At 41.3% G+C, this 16,786-nt stretch overlaps 1 protein-coding gene and 1 long non-coding RNA gene across 9 annotated transcripts in view; one reads left to right on the top strand and one right to left on the bottom strand.

Moving 5' to 3' along the window:
• The window catches only part of LOC145434449 (uncharacterized), a 60,626-nt gene that overhangs the window by 3,633 nt on the left and 40,207 nt on the right, over positions 1-16,786 (bottom strand). For 4 of the 8 annotated variants that reach the window (XM_080311803.1, XM_080311806.1, XM_080311808.1 and 1 more), the window contains 19 exons: positions 16,317-16,421; positions 15,116-15,220; positions 14,461-14,565; positions 14,134-14,238; positions 13,956-14,060; positions 13,780-13,884; positions 13,603-13,707; positions 13,425-13,529; positions 13,252-13,356; positions 11,705-11,809; positions 10,096-10,200; positions 9,601-9,705; positions 9,162-9,266; positions 8,017-8,121; positions 7,014-7,118; positions 4,978-5,082; positions 4,671-4,775; positions 4,504-4,611; positions 4,320-4,430 (listed from right to left, as the gene is read on the bottom strand). In XM_080311803.1, the coding sequence (XP_080167929.1) occupies positions 4,320-4,430; positions 4,504-4,611; positions 4,671-4,775; positions 4,978-5,082; positions 7,014-7,118; positions 8,017-8,121; positions 9,162-9,266; positions 9,601-9,705; positions 10,096-10,200; positions 11,705-11,809; positions 13,252-13,356; positions 13,425-13,529; positions 13,603-13,707; positions 13,780-13,884; positions 13,956-14,060; positions 14,134-14,238; positions 14,461-14,565; positions 15,116-15,220; positions 16,317-16,421 (2,004 nt within the window). The remainder of the gene's footprint in view (positions 1-4,319; positions 4,431-4,503; positions 4,612-4,670; positions 4,776-4,977; positions 5,083-7,013; positions 7,119-8,016; positions 8,122-9,161; positions 9,267-9,600; positions 9,706-10,095; positions 10,201-11,704; positions 11,810-13,251; positions 13,357-13,424; positions 13,530-13,602; positions 13,708-13,779; positions 13,885-13,955; positions 14,061-14,133; positions 14,239-14,460; positions 14,566-15,115; positions 15,221-16,316; positions 16,422-16,786) is intronic. The other 4 variants (XM_080311804.1, XM_080311809.1, XM_080311807.1 and 1 more) reach the window with 3 other exon arrangements.
• LOC145434453 (uncharacterized) lies at positions 5,757-8,792 on the top strand. The gene is made up of 3 exons (XR_013913397.1): positions 5,757-6,039; positions 6,646-7,787; positions 8,699-8,792. It is a non-coding gene; the product is annotated as an uncharacterized LOC145434453 (long non-coding RNA).

Here is a 16,786-nt window from a genome sequence, read left to right as displayed (position 1 = left end):
GTTTCAAAGTAACTAATACCCAGGGCCGTAACTGCCGCACCCCAAACCCCCCAATTGGGCGGGGGCGAGCTCGAAGAGAGCCCCAAATTTTTTGGTGAAATAGCATAAATTATAGAGTATTTTTCAAAAATTTAGGCAACTTCTTCAAAAATTTTGCGCGCTGCGCGCGATTTCAAGTCGCCATATGTTATGATTATTGGGCACTCTTCCCCCAAGGTAAAATACGCAAGATTTATAAAAATGGGCATTACCGCGCCACGACGCACAAAGACATATACAGTTTTACGCCATGTAACACGCGACTCCAAGAAGAGTGTCAGAACGATCGGCAGCGAGAAACCTTGGCAAAAAAGGACTGCCCTTATGGTGACCGAAAACTCCGTTTTATGTACGAAATAGAGATAGGTTTATTTGTCCATAGGCGCCTAAATGACTGGTGCCGAATGTTTCTGTCTCGGTAATCTGAACCTCACAAGACAAATACGATCCCGCAGTAGAAAATTAGATACCAGTGAAGAATTACCAATTTGAAATAGTGTGATCTTTTAGTTTAGTACGTTTGGGCGATTCTATATTTTTTGATATAGCAGACAGGAGGTCACGAAATAACATCATGTAACGAAGTCATACCAACGAGTCCGCCCGTCAGAAGACGTTTAATAGGCTATTATTTACGGGCTCAACAGTTTCAAAGACACCTCACTCAGCTCTATCGGTAAATCTGATTACGTGAGTAGAGAGGACAAGAAATTGAGAGCAATATATATTCAACTCCCGATCTTATTGACCGATTTTATCATTAATTATCAAAGATTTTCGCGCTTAGCGCTGGCTAACTGAACAGTACCACTGTAATTTCGTGGCAAAAGCGAGCAACGTGATGGGGGGGGGGGGGGGTCGGTTTCTCACCCTATGGGAGCCCAAGACTCAAGTTTTTTTGGGGGGCCTGACGAAGTGCTGTTTCGTTCCTGCCAACAGGTATACTACTATACACCCGGAGATGTTCAATTATTATTGAGGGGTCCTACCTTTTCAAGCACACCTTACTCAGCTGTACCGGTATACCAGATTACGGGAGCAGAGCGAGGATAAAAATTGATAGCAATATATAAGCAACACCGATCATATTGACCGATTCAGTCACGAATTATAAATATTTCTCGCTTTGGCGCGATTAGGTAAGCAAAGCTGACTCACTCAACGGACATCTAATGAAGAAACAGCGTAAACCCAATGTAAACAGCGTATAGTCGGAGGGGGGTCTGGGGGTCTCGGTAATTACAGACGGTGACGCACCAGATCCTTCCGGGAGATAAGAGCCTCTACTACTTTTTACAATTCTAATAATAACATTGGTCATTTTGCGTTATTCGTAACGATACATCTCGAAATTATTAAAATAGCCACCTCCAATTAACTGCCAAAATTATATTGGGTAAATTGCTGTCATACAGAAGATAGTCTTGACGGACATCATAGTTGTTGTAACACTTTTCTAGAGTTGCCGGCCTCTTTTTGCGACATACGGTATGTTCGGAAATACTCAAGAGGGTATCGACCAGCATTTGTTCGACTTCATCAAGCGTATATTTTTGAAGACTACTACCATTCTACTTTGTCAGATTTCAAGGTCAAACCGCTGGTTTTTTATGTGGAAGGTTTGTGAATGAAGTCATCATACCGACAGGACAGGCGTCTATCTAGAACGCAAAAAAGGGGAGGGGGTTCCGTTACACAATTGACCATAATGACGCCATCATTATGATCATTCGTCTAAGCTCCGTGGCGAATTTGTACGATATATTGAAGTTCAACGATAAAAAAAAAATGCGGTGAGTGGGAAATGATATATTAATACGACAATGCCTGAAAACTGCGTTTATCGGGTATGACTGAAAGAAATTCGTAAATTATCACATTTAGTCATGAGCCGGCAAACGCCGCCCGTCCCCAAACGCCAGGTTCCGGCCAGAGATACGCGATTTTGTTAGGTTTTGACTATATGATGCGCACAGCCTGTAGTATCGCAGCGGACGAACAAACGCGGGATACGGCGATCGCATAAACGAGGGCGATCGCCACACAGAGGTGTGCAGTGCACTGTGCAGGGTGCACGAATGTGTGCTTTTCGATGGCGTTACTAGCGGTACGGCTGAGCGCGTAGTACGCGCGAAGATAATTAGACCTTAATTGCTAGCACTCAAGTCAGTCAATTACTACTGACTACACACTGGGATAATGACTCGAGCAACAGAGAAACTTGCCAGTCGATATCATTAGGTTAGCTTTACTACTAGGCCTACTCAATTCTCCCGTTCAGCAGCAACATAGGCCGGTATTTTAACGACAGCAAGCCACCTAATATTCGAGAACGTGGATCGCTAGGCTTATGCATTTTGAAATGTGAATGTCAATTGTAGGCCATTTCTCGCCGATAATCGCGAAGACAATGTGGATTTGAGAACAGCATTGTCTTACTGGTGTCGCCATGTCTGCGTCTCGCTGATCAATCAACACGCCGTGTGTGGTGTTTATTGTTTCTTCGTGATCTCATCATTTGTGTTGATTATTACCCGCATCTTACCCTCCCTATATATTGGGTGTTTTTGTGTGTCGCGTTAAGTTGCTTGAGTCTTCATTTAGTTAATGAAAACCAAACTTGCGATAAGGTCGTTGTACGTTTTCAGTACACCGTGCAATCCTTGATTATGATTTCAATGCGAGCAGGTGCAGCGAATTCGCGGGTGATGTTGATTGCCGACAACTTGATCTTGGTTTAATTCTAATTACATATCGCGTCTCTCGTTTTTGCAAGGCGAGAGAGAAATCGAGGGGAGAAAATTGAGAACGGCAGCAACTGCCATAGCTGAAATGTAGCTGAACAAGCGCAGAATGCGTAAAAATTAGCGAAATATAACTTTTTTATCCTTTCGATTAATTCGGCGCATAATTCAAAAACTTTGTAGGGGTTTTAGACCTCCTAAATAACATTAAGGCGCCATAATCGCCCTATCATACGAAAAAACGACTATGTTGAACTAATAAATTAGCAATAATAGAGGCTATATTTGACATAATTCTTAGGATTTTGAAAAGGGGAGGTTCCGACCCCCTAACCCCCCCTTGGATACGCCACTGCGACATGGCGATCACAACTTCAAGTTTTCTTGTTTGAGGTAGCACTGAGCATTCCCCTTAGCAGAGTTGGTCAAATTAGTCAAGAAAACTACTCATGTAGAAGTAGATGTATCGAGGAAAAAACTACTTTAGTACGAGTAGAAGTACTTCTTCCATGAGGAACCTAAAACTATTTGAAGTAGAAGTAGAATTGACTGATACTTAATCTACTCAAGTAAATAAGTAGTTGTGAAAACGATCGTAATTTGTTCGCATTGATTGTCAAAAGTTGCTAATTGAGCTATGCGAAAGGTCCAGAGCTTGATTCATATTGATGCATACCAGGAGGTATCCAATTTTCGATAGCATAAGCATTCGTCCGCATCATGGCATGAAAATGATAGAATTGATAGGGAAATGTGATATTATTCCACTGTTTACTCGAACAGCCCGTTTTAGAAAAAAAATATGGTATGGCGCCATTCCCCACATTATAAGGCCCGTAGTTTAGTCGAAGAGCAATACGCAGAAGTTGCATCAGATACGATATAAACACTTTGCGCGATTAGTAAACGTTAATAAAAAACACGGTGGTTCAACTTTTACAAAAATTCATTGTTGATACTCCGTGAAAACAGCCGTGAAATTCTTCAGGCTATCTTCCTGATTGGAGGAATAAACTACTTCTACTACTTGACAAACTGAAAATAGCGAAAAGTAAGTAAGTAGATCACAAAATATTACGAAGTTGAAGTAGCAGGAAATAAGATCTACTTGAGTAAGTATCCAAGTAGCGAAAACTAATTGAGTACTTCAAAAAAGTAAAAATACTTTGTTCCTGACCCCCTCTGCCCCTTAGTCGCGGACATTGACACTGGCGATCCACGAACGAATATACGGTGCCTTTTCCCATCAACTTGCCACAACTACTTACTCATGTAATTTTCTACATTTCTGCTTGTCTTTGAAATAGGCAGGTAATCAGGTAGCCAGGTACACAAATTTGCCCAGCCGTAGCAACAATGTTCCTTCGACTTTATGAACCACGAACACCACTTTCATCCTAGTGATCTCATAAAATGTCATCGCCGATAGCCTTAATATCGGATACGAGAACATATTATCCTTACTGTAACTCCGAGAACATGTAGTCCGTGACCTATAGCTGATGTGACTTAGGTCCGGATCGACATTGCACTCACTTTGCTGTATACAGCGTTTTTCCCAAGCAACGAATCCTGGGTAACAGACACATATCCCTTGCTGGCACACTGAATTGGGAGGGCAAGGCTTTCTCGGACATTGATCAGCCGCTGAAATAAATCACATCATGTACAGTCGATTTCCAATGATACAATCTTTCACAACAGAGCAATCTCAACTTACATGTACATTTACCGTGTCCATCGTTGATATATCCGTCTCTGCAATAGCATTGGCCGTCTTTGCATGATGCTAAATTTGGACATCTGACATCGTAGCACGGGTCGTCTTCTGCAGTTGAGCAAATGGTTGAGTGAAATAACATGTCTCCGGTAATCCGGATGACTTACTTTCGCATTTGTTGTGTCTTCGTACGTAGCCGTCCATACATTGGCATTGTCCGGCAACGCAGTGGGAGTTTGCAGCGCATTTGACGTGGTAGCACGGGTCACTATCTGTAAATAGCGTGACAAGTGTCACGGTTGCCACCAACAGCTGACGCTTGCTTTGCGTTACTTATTATGCATTTGTGGTTACATTCACTAGGGGTGTTGAGGGAGTTCGGCTTTTTGTGTGGCTTCAAAAAGAAAGATGTCTAGCATGGGTCGTAATTTAAGCTGGTGAAATAACAGCTTTCAGGTAATCCGGATGACTTACTTTCGCATTTGTTGTGTCTTCGTACGTAGCCGTCCATGCATTGGCAATGTCCGCCAACACAGTGGGAGTTTGCTGAGCATTTTACTTGGTAGCACGGGTCACTATCTGTAAATAGCGTATTAAATGTCACGGATAACTCCAACAGCAGTGATGAGCATTGACCGGACTTGGACCGGATTATGTGACAGTGGATTGGATTCGGATTCTATTGCTGATATTATTTCGGATGTTTTCATATCGCTGTAACTTTTGTTTGGGATATTTTTGGATAGTTCTGGCCAGACGTGACTTTTGCTCTCACAAGCCAAGAGAATAAATCGTTCGCTCGACAAAAAAACACGGACAGTGAACAGTGAACACCTTGTGACAGGACTGGTAGCACTTTAAAGCGGTTCTGCCAAAACTACAAACAAATATAAACCAGCTAACACCTTTCAAAGGCATCATAACTAAGCTGTACAATTCGGAATCTTCGGAAAAGTTATTCAAACCAGATTTTGTAATCGGATGGATTGTCCCTCAGTGACTAAAGCTGTCGGACGAATTCGGATTCTCAGAAAGCAATATCCGCTCACCACTGACCAACAGCTGATATTTTCTTTTTGTTACATATTCTGCATTCGCGGTTACATTCACGGGGGGATGGGGCCAGGGGGTGAGGGAGTTCGGCATTTTGTGTGGCTTCAAATAGAAATATGTCCGATATTGAGCGTAACTTCAGCTGGCGAAATTCGAAGCCTAGAAATACGTCCAGAGGTGACCCTGCTATGATGTACTTCTACTCCGTAGGCTTTGCATACATGCATTACTTTCGTGGGTATGTTTTTTCACCATTTCCACTTCAGAATGTTGACGGCAAAACTACAGACGTTTTACACCAAGATTGAAAGTAGGCCTACTATTGTTACATGTTTGCATGACAGTTATAAGTCAAATCCATCACAAATGCCCGTATCAAGATAACTGAATATATATTCGAAACTTGCAAATCGCCAACATCTTTTGAAATGTACTTACTTGATTAGTCAGCTCTCAAAATATAGCACAGTGTTCAGTAGGGTTGTTAAAAAAAAACTTTTTTTTCCAAATCTCACTCGCCTACTGACTAAATCGTCAGGTTGTCCAAGAAAACGATGCACACCAAATTTGACTCAATTCTAACCAGTCACGGCCGTGCAATCTTGAATTGAAATTTTTAATTTATTAAAAAAAAAAAAAAAATCTAATTTTTCTGTCAACCCCATGAAATTGTTGAGCTGTCTTCAAAGACGATGCAAAACAAATTTGAGTCAATTCCGACCAGTAGAAGCGGAGTTATTCGCGTTTTTCGTTGATATTTCTCGGATTATCCTTGAGCCGGGGATTATCAACGAAAAACTCAAATAGCTCCGCTTCTACTAGTCGGAATTGACTAAAATTTGTTTTGCATCGTCTTTGAAGACAGCTCAACAATTTCATGGGGTTGACAGAAAAATTTGAGAAATTTTTTTTTTTAATTTTTTTAATAAATTAAAAATTTCAATTCAAGATTGCACGGCCATGACTGGTTGGAATTGAGTCAAATTTGGTGTGCATCGTTTTCTTGGACAACCTGACGATTTAGTCAGTAGGCGAGTGAGATTTGGAAAAAAAAGTTTTTTTTGAACAACCCTAGTGTTGAGTTTCGAGTTCAGGTCATGATCAAGACACTTCTTACAACTCTGCCTTAATAATATCGAATGCATCGTATTCATGATATACGAATTTTGGCCCTATTTTCCAAGTACCAGTACTGACAGACAAAATTCGAATAATGTGGGAACTTTATTCTTCTTCGAAGTTACAGAGAAATGTCTGTCTTGATCGTCCGAGTCCGGGTCATATGATTTGGTCGGGGCATGTGCTATGATTCGAGCGCAAGTCGATTCAACACACACATTGACTCAAATCGAGTAGCTTTTAGTTTCCGTATTTTACGAAAATGACTCGAGTCATGTCGAGTCACGATAAGACCGCGATTCGAATTGAGTCATTACAACCTCGGGAATGAGACTCACGGACACATTCATTTCCCCTGGCCAGGTAACCACGGTCGCAGTGACATTGCCCTCTGACGCAGTGTGAATTCTTTCGACAAAGTACATCCGCGCACGGGTCCGCATCTGAACAACACCAGAAATTTTTATGATATCATACCAGGTCATAGATGTAGACCAGGGGTGTCGACGGTTTCTAATGAAGGCCAAATGCAGAAAATGAAAACGATCAAGTTCGCACACCACAAGTGAAATTCCGACACGTGTTACAAGTCGATAGATGCGGATTCATATTGAAGAATATCAGACAGGTGACTATGCCGTTATGTAGTCGAAACACCATGAACACCAGACAACAAGACCAACTGACTAGTCATTACTGCAAGAACAAGCTTGACAAAGATGAAGTTTGGGAGCGACCGTCGAGAACGTTGAAAAAATACAACAAAGGCATCACGTCACGGATCCATTTGCCGTGGTCTGGTCAACGTAAAGGAACTCACAATGTGCGATATTTTACGAAAATGAGCGAAAGCTTATTTCAACCTTTGATTTAAGTGGCATTGGTATTATGCGTGTATCTCAGTTACAGCAAATTTCAGTACCAAGGATATTCAGAGTCTTATTTTTAGCCAGCCTCCGGAACGGATGGCACCCTCAAGATCTGCGGTGTTATATACAGGCATGGAAACCCTAAATTAATGTCAGAGGCTGGTTGTGGCGGCTACAAGAGGGCTCGGAAAAAACGACTCGCGTACTTGAATCCGAATCGAGCATGGCAGTACCGAAATTATGGTAAGTTTCTTGTGCCACAAAGTTATATTATCAACCGACCAGATAATAAATATACAGAGAAGGGACGGCCAGTATCTCGCATCATTGTCGTTAATAATTGTTCAGATGTCTTGTTTACATGTATGCTTCTTGAATTCCTACATACGTCACAGCTTCCCCGTATTTGACCTTGTTGATTGGGTGATGGAGGACTGATTACCATCGATCGCATATTAAAAAGTCCACTTACTTTTACATTCCTCGCCGTGCTGTACATATCCAGTTTGGCATTTGCATCGGCCATTCACACATAAGGCGTAACTTTTGCACGTAACGGTAGCGCATGGATCAACAGCTGGAATTAGGGAAAATGTCTTTTTTGGAAATTTCTTTGGGGCGGATACTATTATGTTTGGGTGAGCCGTACTGATTTTGTAATCCTTTAAAATCGTCTCCATTCCTGAAACACTGATGTCATGCATACAGAGTTGATGCGAGTATAAACAGAGGTTCAAGAGACCTCTACAATTCCCCGCTAGACATCGAGCTGAAACAAGCTCTCTATGATTCAAACACAAGTTAAACCACGAAAATGACGGCCCAAAATATTCTGTTTGCTGACTCAAGTCTGTTCGTTATCACGCAAAGGTATAGTGTCCTTGAATGCTGCTAACAGTAGGGGGATCCGGCAAAAATAACAAACAACGGCACTATGTCACTGATCAATTGTGACATATCCAACCTAGATAATATCATAAATTACAAGTTGAATTTATGTTCGGGAAGGAGTTTAGGTAACGAAAACGGCGTCTTCCGAGGCTAAATCGGTGTCCATATGAAAATAGGCAACTATAGCTTGTCTATGTCTAAGAGAGGGGGTACTGAGAAGAAAATCGTAGCGAGAAATCGAATGCATATTATCCTATTTTCAGCGGAATCTCTGGACATAAACAACTTGATGATGTCCAGTCGAGAATCGTTTGATACTGTAAGACCAAAGCATTCTGAGTATCTGCTATTGTCAAGTATTTGACTCCACGCCGTTCAGAACAATATTCACTCATATACTTCAAGTTTAGAGGAATTGGAGAGGACGGATAAACAAAATCGTGGCGTAGCATAACAACAGCTAAAAGACAAAAACATGTCTTCTGGCCAGCTGAAAACTACCGTAGATATCAGTGCCCAAAGTAAGCAGTATCGAATACTCGATTGTTATTGAGTTCACAAATAGTGGCACTGAATTGTTGCATTGTTGCGGACGGTTCAATTTGGTATGACCTTTCCGTAATATCTACCCGAGGAATTGAAACCGAACTTGCATGCATCGCCATTGAAATTCACACAAGTCACTCAAGCCGAGTTAGCAATCTCAATACTCATCAAACAACTCACGGACGCAGCTGTGCCCACGAACAGTGTATCCATGATCGCAATGACACGATCCTTCGTGACAATTCGAATGGACTCCACATGAGACACCCATGCACGGATCGATTGCTGAAAAAAGAAATGAAAACATAAACAATGAAAAGAAACCTCCTGGACAGCAATCAAAGTATCTGTTATTATATTGCATTTGTTTGCAAGAATTTGAAAGTTAGAACAACACTATGGTTGAATGCGTTAACTTGATCCAGAAGTGAACATGATCGGATATCATTATTAAATGGGAGTAGCAAAACTATGAAAGATGCAGCCCTACTCTACATCAAAGCTTCTGGATAGATGCAACCTAGATAGCAGTGATGAAGATAATATGCTGTGTGTGGACAGCTGTAGATACACTTCATAGAAGCACAGTTCGAATCGCAAAGCTCGTCAAACAACTCACGAACGCAGTTGCTGCCTCGAACAGTATATCCACGATCGCAATGGCACGATCCATCGTGGCAACTCGAATGGTCTCCACATGAAACACCCATACACGGGTCGATTGCTGAAAAAGAAAATATATTACGCATTTGGAGTGGACAGAAGGGTTAAAAAAAGTCATAAAACACTAGTTGAATGTATTAACTTTAACCACAAGTGAACATGATCGGATATTTTCATTAAATGGGAGTAGAAAACTATGAAAGATATACATCGAAGACTATGACTATATGCAAACTAGCTACTAGTCATACAGGTATGCAGTGTTGAATTCTAGACTGCGGTTAAGTCCTAAAACGAAGGCAAGCAATAATTGTTGTAGATAGCTCAATGTCATATAACCTATATGTACAACTATCCCAGAAACTGAGCCCAAACATGCATGTATCATCAGTGTAATTTAGACACTTTACAGAAGCACAGTGCGAATGACAAAACTCGTTGAACAACTCACAAACGCAGTCGCTGCCTCGAACAGTGTATCCATGATCGCAATGGCACGATCCACCTTGGCAACTGGAATGGTCTCCACATGTTACACCCATGCACGGGTCCATTGCTGAAAAATAAAATGAATAACACAAATTATAGAAAACTCATCAGATAACAATCAAAGTGTCTGTTATCATCATGTATTTTTGCACGCCGTGCTATTTTGGCTCAATTGGAGAAAGCACATTAATAATAGCAATCAGTGAATATCAACCGCGCAAGGTCGCCCCTGCATCACGGCAATGTTGGGATAAATCACTACCTTCGAGTCACAAGTCATCTCGAGTCATTCACATTTTGACTCGAGTCAAGTCAAGGCAATCGATCTTTGAAAGTGACTTGAGTGAAGTCAAGACAAGTCACGAGTCAAGTCACAATTCAAGTTAAGCTGTGCTTTTTCGAAGTATGAGGCATGATTAAGCCTGCGACAATTCAATTTAAATCATACGAGAGGTTTGGTTAAGGTGAGCATGAGCACCGAGCACAAATGACCAGTCGATAGAACAGAGGTAAATGCTTTGCTTTTATATTACTAGTTACGTCAAAGTAGTAGGCTACGTACGCTGTAAGCCCACTTCCTTTCTGGTCAATTATTTGTGATAGAGCATCGGCGGTTCAGTAAAACGCAAAATCATTGAATAAATGGAATCGGACGCTCTCTCGGGTCACACCAGCGTATCGAGAACAATCCGAACATGTGCAAGATACAGCAATTTTTATCAACGCCGATTACTTGAAACTGACTCGTCAATTTTGCTCCGAGTCACGAGTCAATACCCATTTCTGAAACGCCGAGTTAAGTCTAGTCAAGACATTTTTGCAAAGTGACTCGAGTCAAGTCAAGTCATACCAAAAAGGTGACTCGAGTCTGACACGAGTCATCCCAACACTGCATCACGGTGGTAACAAAGAATGCATAGGCCGACACTCGATAATAGCACCTACATTTGAGACGCCATTAGCCATTCTGCAAGAGTTCCGAAGACGCAACAAGTCTTTTGGAGAGCTGTCACCGGTGAATGAGTAACAAAAGCCAAAATCTATACTTGATCAAACCAGATAGATTAGCAGCCTTTTGCAACATATGATATTCTAGTTCAAATAGCTTTGACATGTCTTGAAAATCGCTGCAGCTAATTTTAATTCAGTCAAGATTCAAGGCATTACTTGTATTGGACCTTGATTATCATCAATAACTACCGCTGTCTTTTCCATTGGGAACCCAAGAGAGGTAGAGAGCAGTCAAGGGGCAAATTCCAGTGCTGCAAATCGATGATTTACCTGCGAGATGCCGATCGAGATCGACTCCAGCGATGGAAGTTTAACTATAGGCTCCTAATTGCCACCCGATCCGTATACAGACAGAGTCCTACAAATGCTTCGAAAATGGAATTGTGCCATGCAATAACTCGACTGCTCGAACTATACCAAGTCAAAACCTAAGAATATCGGCGACAGATATCGCAACGCAATGAATACTAAAACAACAACACCTACCCCAGAAACTGAACTCCTGCTAATATACAATACATGCATCCACATTGTGCAATTGCAAATGTAGTCCAACTCACCAACGCAGCGGCTGCCGCGAACAGTGTATCCGTCATCGCAATGACACGCTCCGTTGTGACAACTCGAGTACGGTCCACATGACACTCCCATGCACGGGTCGATCACTAGAAAATAAATTAATGCATTAAAGCATTTCTAAATACTGAAATTGATTTCAGTTTAATCATATTGTTGTTGTTGGTTCATAGTAAGCTATTCTCCCGCGCCCAATATCATTATTCCGTACTAGCTGTTATATACGGCTTCGGCGATGGTAATATCATTCCATGGAGGAAGAATTTGCTGATATGAATGGGTATATTGTCTTGACGTGCAATGTCCCACCACTGCCAAGACTGCGATGCTTAGAAAACAACTTCGGGCTTCCCAGAAGACCAAGCTTTACGAGTATCATGTCTAGCTAACCCCATTATCGTTTCTCAAGTCCAGGGGTGGCCAATCTGCGGCAGTGAAAGGAAAATTATGCGGCCGTCGACACATGTCGATTAGGATGTATTGGCGGCCGTCAATATGCAAATTGAACTTACGAATTGATTCCCTGATTAATGAGAGGTTTTAACTATTCTTAAAAGTTTCTTTGCGCTACGCGCGGTTCAATGCGTGTTCATTTCCGATTTTAATATAGAAGTGTCCTTTGTAATTTGATCCCCACAGAACAGCGAACAGCAGGGTAAATGATGCGGCTCATAAAGAAGTACCAATTTGTAATCGTACTCATCACGAAGAAAATTTGTTTCTGGTAGTCCTACCGCGGAATATTTGAGAGATTTTGACCAATCTTGAAATTTTCTTCACGCCACGCGCGATTCAACGTAATTCAATTCAATACTTCGTTTTTCATTTTTGATATACTATCGCCCTTTGCAATCTGAGCCCCACAGTACAGATTCGATCAGCAGAGGAAAACGAAGCACCCCATATAGAAATACCAACTCGGAATCGTGTGCTTCTCGCAAAAGAAATTCATTTCTGGTACGTTTGAGCGAATCCAATATCTTTCCACTATACCGACAATCGTGATGGGATGTCACGAAATAACAGCATATGCAACAAAGGGAACTAATAACAATTGACCCACCCAAAGATGCAGCACAGCATTAATAACTTCCCTAAATTTTCTAAGACACCCCCTGCATCAACTTTACCGGTGAATTTGATCCTATGGGCTGAGAAAGGATAAATATTTGATAGTAATATGCGAAACTATACTAATATTTATGACGAAATTCACTCAAGAATATGAAAAATTATCACGCTTTGCGCGACTAGAAAACGAATCCCTGCGGTCATTCACAACATGACTACCAACGATTTCGGTGCGCATATGAAGCCGATATGAGTAAATAGATTAGTCCGGAGTGTAACGTCGGAACGGCTAGTCGTTAGTCGAATGCTCAGGGAGATGTTTGTATGGCGGATTTATGTGAGATTTTCCCACACAGAGAGTCGCAGCTCATCCTATTCCGATGCAATATGCATGGACTAAATAACGAATGAGCTTGCATATTCAAATGTTTGAAACATGTCCCATTTGTCATGTACTTACTGACGCAACGACCGCCCTTCACTGTGTAACCATCCATGCAATGACATACGCCTCCAGAACAATATGAATTTTGTCCACATTTCACTCCATGACAGGGATCAATTTCTGTGTGAACGCAATTATAGCATTGTAACAAGGTATAAATTAGTGGATTACGGGGCATGAATACTAACTCTTGCATGACGATCCTTGAACGTGGTAACCAGCAACGCATTCGCAAATGCCGCCGTTACATTGCGAGTACGGTCCGCATACGATGCCACTACACGGATCAATCTCTGGAAGAATTTTCGGACAATATAATATCGTAACGAGCGATACATTCGTGGGTTACGTTGCATGAATACTAACTCTTGCAAGACGATCCTTGAACGTGGTAACCGGAAATGCATTCACAAAAGCCGTTTTGACATTTCGAGTACGGTCCACAAACCACGCCACTGCACGGATCAATTTCTGGAAGAATTTACAGACATATAACATCATAACGAGGAAAAAATTTCTGGATTGTAGTGCACGCATACTAACTCTTGCAAGAGGATCCTTGAATGTGGTAACCAGCAATGCATTCACAAATGCCGTTGCTACATTGCGAGTACGGTCCACAAACCACACCACTGCATGGATCAATTTCTGGAAGAATTTACAGAACAAAACATCGTAACGAGGAACAAAATTCTGGATTGCAGTGCCTGCATACTAACTCTTGCAAGACGATCCTTGAACGTGGTAACCAGCAATACATTCACAGATGCCGTTTTTACATTCCGAGTACGGTCCACAAACCACACCACTGCATGGATCAATTTCTGGAAGAATTAACCAAACATATAACATCGTAACGAGGAATATATTTCTGTACTGTGGTGCATGAATACTAACTCTTGCATGAAGACCCATCAACGTAGTAACCCGCCACACATTCACAAATGCCGCCTTTACATTTCGAGTTTGGTCCGCATACTACGCCCCTGCACGGATCTGGGACTATAATACAATTGAACATTTTGGTAATTCCCAATGTACGATAGAGTTATATCATAAAATTCGCCATAGGGTTAAATTTGTCACACATAGGCTTATCTCATCATTGGACAGAGGAATTTTAATAGAACAGATTTCAACACAAAAATGCTTTTTTTTCCAATTTCAAGGGGATCTTCCCTCTGAACTGCGATTACATTATACACAACAGGCGGGGAAACTTACCGACACATGTGCCTTGATATTCGACGAATCCGTCCTTGCAGACGCATATGCCACCTCTGCAGTGCGCATTTGCTGCGCACGTAACGCCTGCGCATGGATCGGGAACTGGAAAGGTAGTAATATTAGTGGTCAAAGCAGTCAATAATAGATATAACAGATCAGGGGTGTCAAACTCTAATTGTGTCGCGGGATGGATTCAAAGCTTCAAATCGCCCGCGGGCCGGATCAGTCAACTGATTCCCAAATGTTACCTCCTGTCCTTGCTTTTCACTTGAATACTATATTATCGAGCGTATATAGATAACACAGAGATCATAGGGATTCTATTCCAGCAGGTCGCAACACCTTTATCCGCGAACAATTATATTGGCAAAAACACGATGCTTGTCAGGTTGAATACAGTTAAGAGCCTATAAACCAGTGGCGCTAGCGATGATAGAAGTTGGTATATCTCTATGCTGCCTTTGTTGTCGTCGAAATCTGCCGTTGGGCGTGCACATCATGATAATGAAACATGCTTATCCCTGTTTCATTAGTTACCCTGTTTCATAAGTTTAGATGTACAAAATAAAGTTTCATAAGTTTCCTTGTACAAAATAACGGCACCCCTATCGTTATCGCTCATAAAATGACTGTAGTGTCAGGATTGACTTACCAACGCATACTCCAGACTGCAGGACGTAGCCTGTTCGGCAGACGCACTTTCCTTTGTCACATGACGAATTCGGTCCGCACGTGACTCCAGCGCAAGGATCGGGAACTGCAATTGTAATGATTGTGATTAATAGTGTGTCGGTGAATTTCTGATTACACCCGACACTTTGGAATAGTATATTCGTACTGAAAATAAATCCATATATATTCGGATGACATTCGTCAGAAGTAATCGTCAGCAAATATACTAGAGACTAGAGAATTAAAAGAAACATTTTATATCAACAATCGTATCACCAAATATGACGTTACTGGCATGAAATTTCGAATAATCGAGGTGAACAGATAGCTTAAGCTCACTGCACTATTTTGAATGATACACGACCTCATTCTGTTGGCACATCTACTTTGCAGGAATACGCAAGTCGGTGGTGTAGGATATACTACCGCTACTTACATACCAGTGCTATATTTCCATAGATTACTCCCATTTCTACGGCAACAGCGAAAAATCCACAACCTCTTTTTATACGTTTTGGACTTTGCTAAGTCAAAAGTCATTCATGAATAGATTTACGTCACTTTCACAACTGAATTTGCCATGACAACTGGGCGTTGAAGACTATTTATGATGGTAACATATTATAACTTCTAGAATTGCATATAATTTCTTCGCCTTAAACTTTCCTCATGAAGATGCATATTGCAATATCGAAAACTGACACCAGCGATTGATAAAGAAAAATTGACAACGCTTCATCCCAATCTAATTCTTCAAGTTGTTTGCCAGATTGCTTCACCGGTCTGTCGTTTTTTAACAGTATTCCTGAAAGAGTTTTAGCATGCTCTGAAAATCGCTTCGTCTACTTGTGTTAGAGCAGAAATTTGCAACAATACTTATATACTTGAGTATCAACAATGACTACTTTGACCTATGACCACCTATGATTATATGCCAGATGATAACTAATCACGAAAAATTAAGCGCGTCATAATAACAACAAGTACATCTTATTGTAATATTCGAGCTTCTCTACTATTCCTGGCGCGAATAGAATTGTTCCTTATCGTACGGTCTTATCAAGCCTGGTGCAAGGTCATTAAAAAACTCAAAACATTGTGTTCATCAATGAAATAACTGCTTTCAGCAATGCTGATAACCACTATCTGAATTGAATATGAAATAGCATTCCAGCACTGACCCACGCATACGGATCCCTGCTGTACATATCCAGTGATGCAAACGCATGCACCTCGACGGCAGGTTGCATACTGTCCGCATCTAACTCCTCTGCACGGGTCCCTAACTGTTGTATATGAAACAAAGTTTGTACTAAAATGACACTGTATTTTATTGATACTCATTCGTCATTAAATTCAGATACATCTAAATTCGACAATTGTTTAATAACGCTGGGACTAGGGCCAGTTTACGGGTGTTTTATATCTCACTTTTATGGCCAGGTAAAACCGTTCATACTGTAAAGTATTGTCCACGTCTGATGAAGAATTTTTTTCTGGTGTATCTAGTTCGGATTTAATGCTAACTCCATTTTCAAGTACTGTAGTAGGCTACGCCAATTTCTTATCATGAAGGGGTAAGGAAGGAACAGGGTATATATTCACCCGCATAATCAAGGGGTTTGGATCATAGAGAAGCGATGCGAATGCA

The sequence above is a fragment of the Botryllus schlosseri genome, chromosome 2 (genome assembly GCF_051294905.1).
Source record: "Botryllus schlosseri isolate E-star chromosome 2, Bs_hap1, whole genome shotgun sequence".
Classification (NCBI taxonomy): Eukaryota; Metazoa; Chordata; class Ascidiacea; order Stolidobranchia; family Styelidae; genus Botryllus; species Botryllus schlosseri.
The sequence above is the reverse complement of the archived record's forward strand: the minus strand, read 5'-3'. Positions and strand labels throughout refer to the sequence as shown.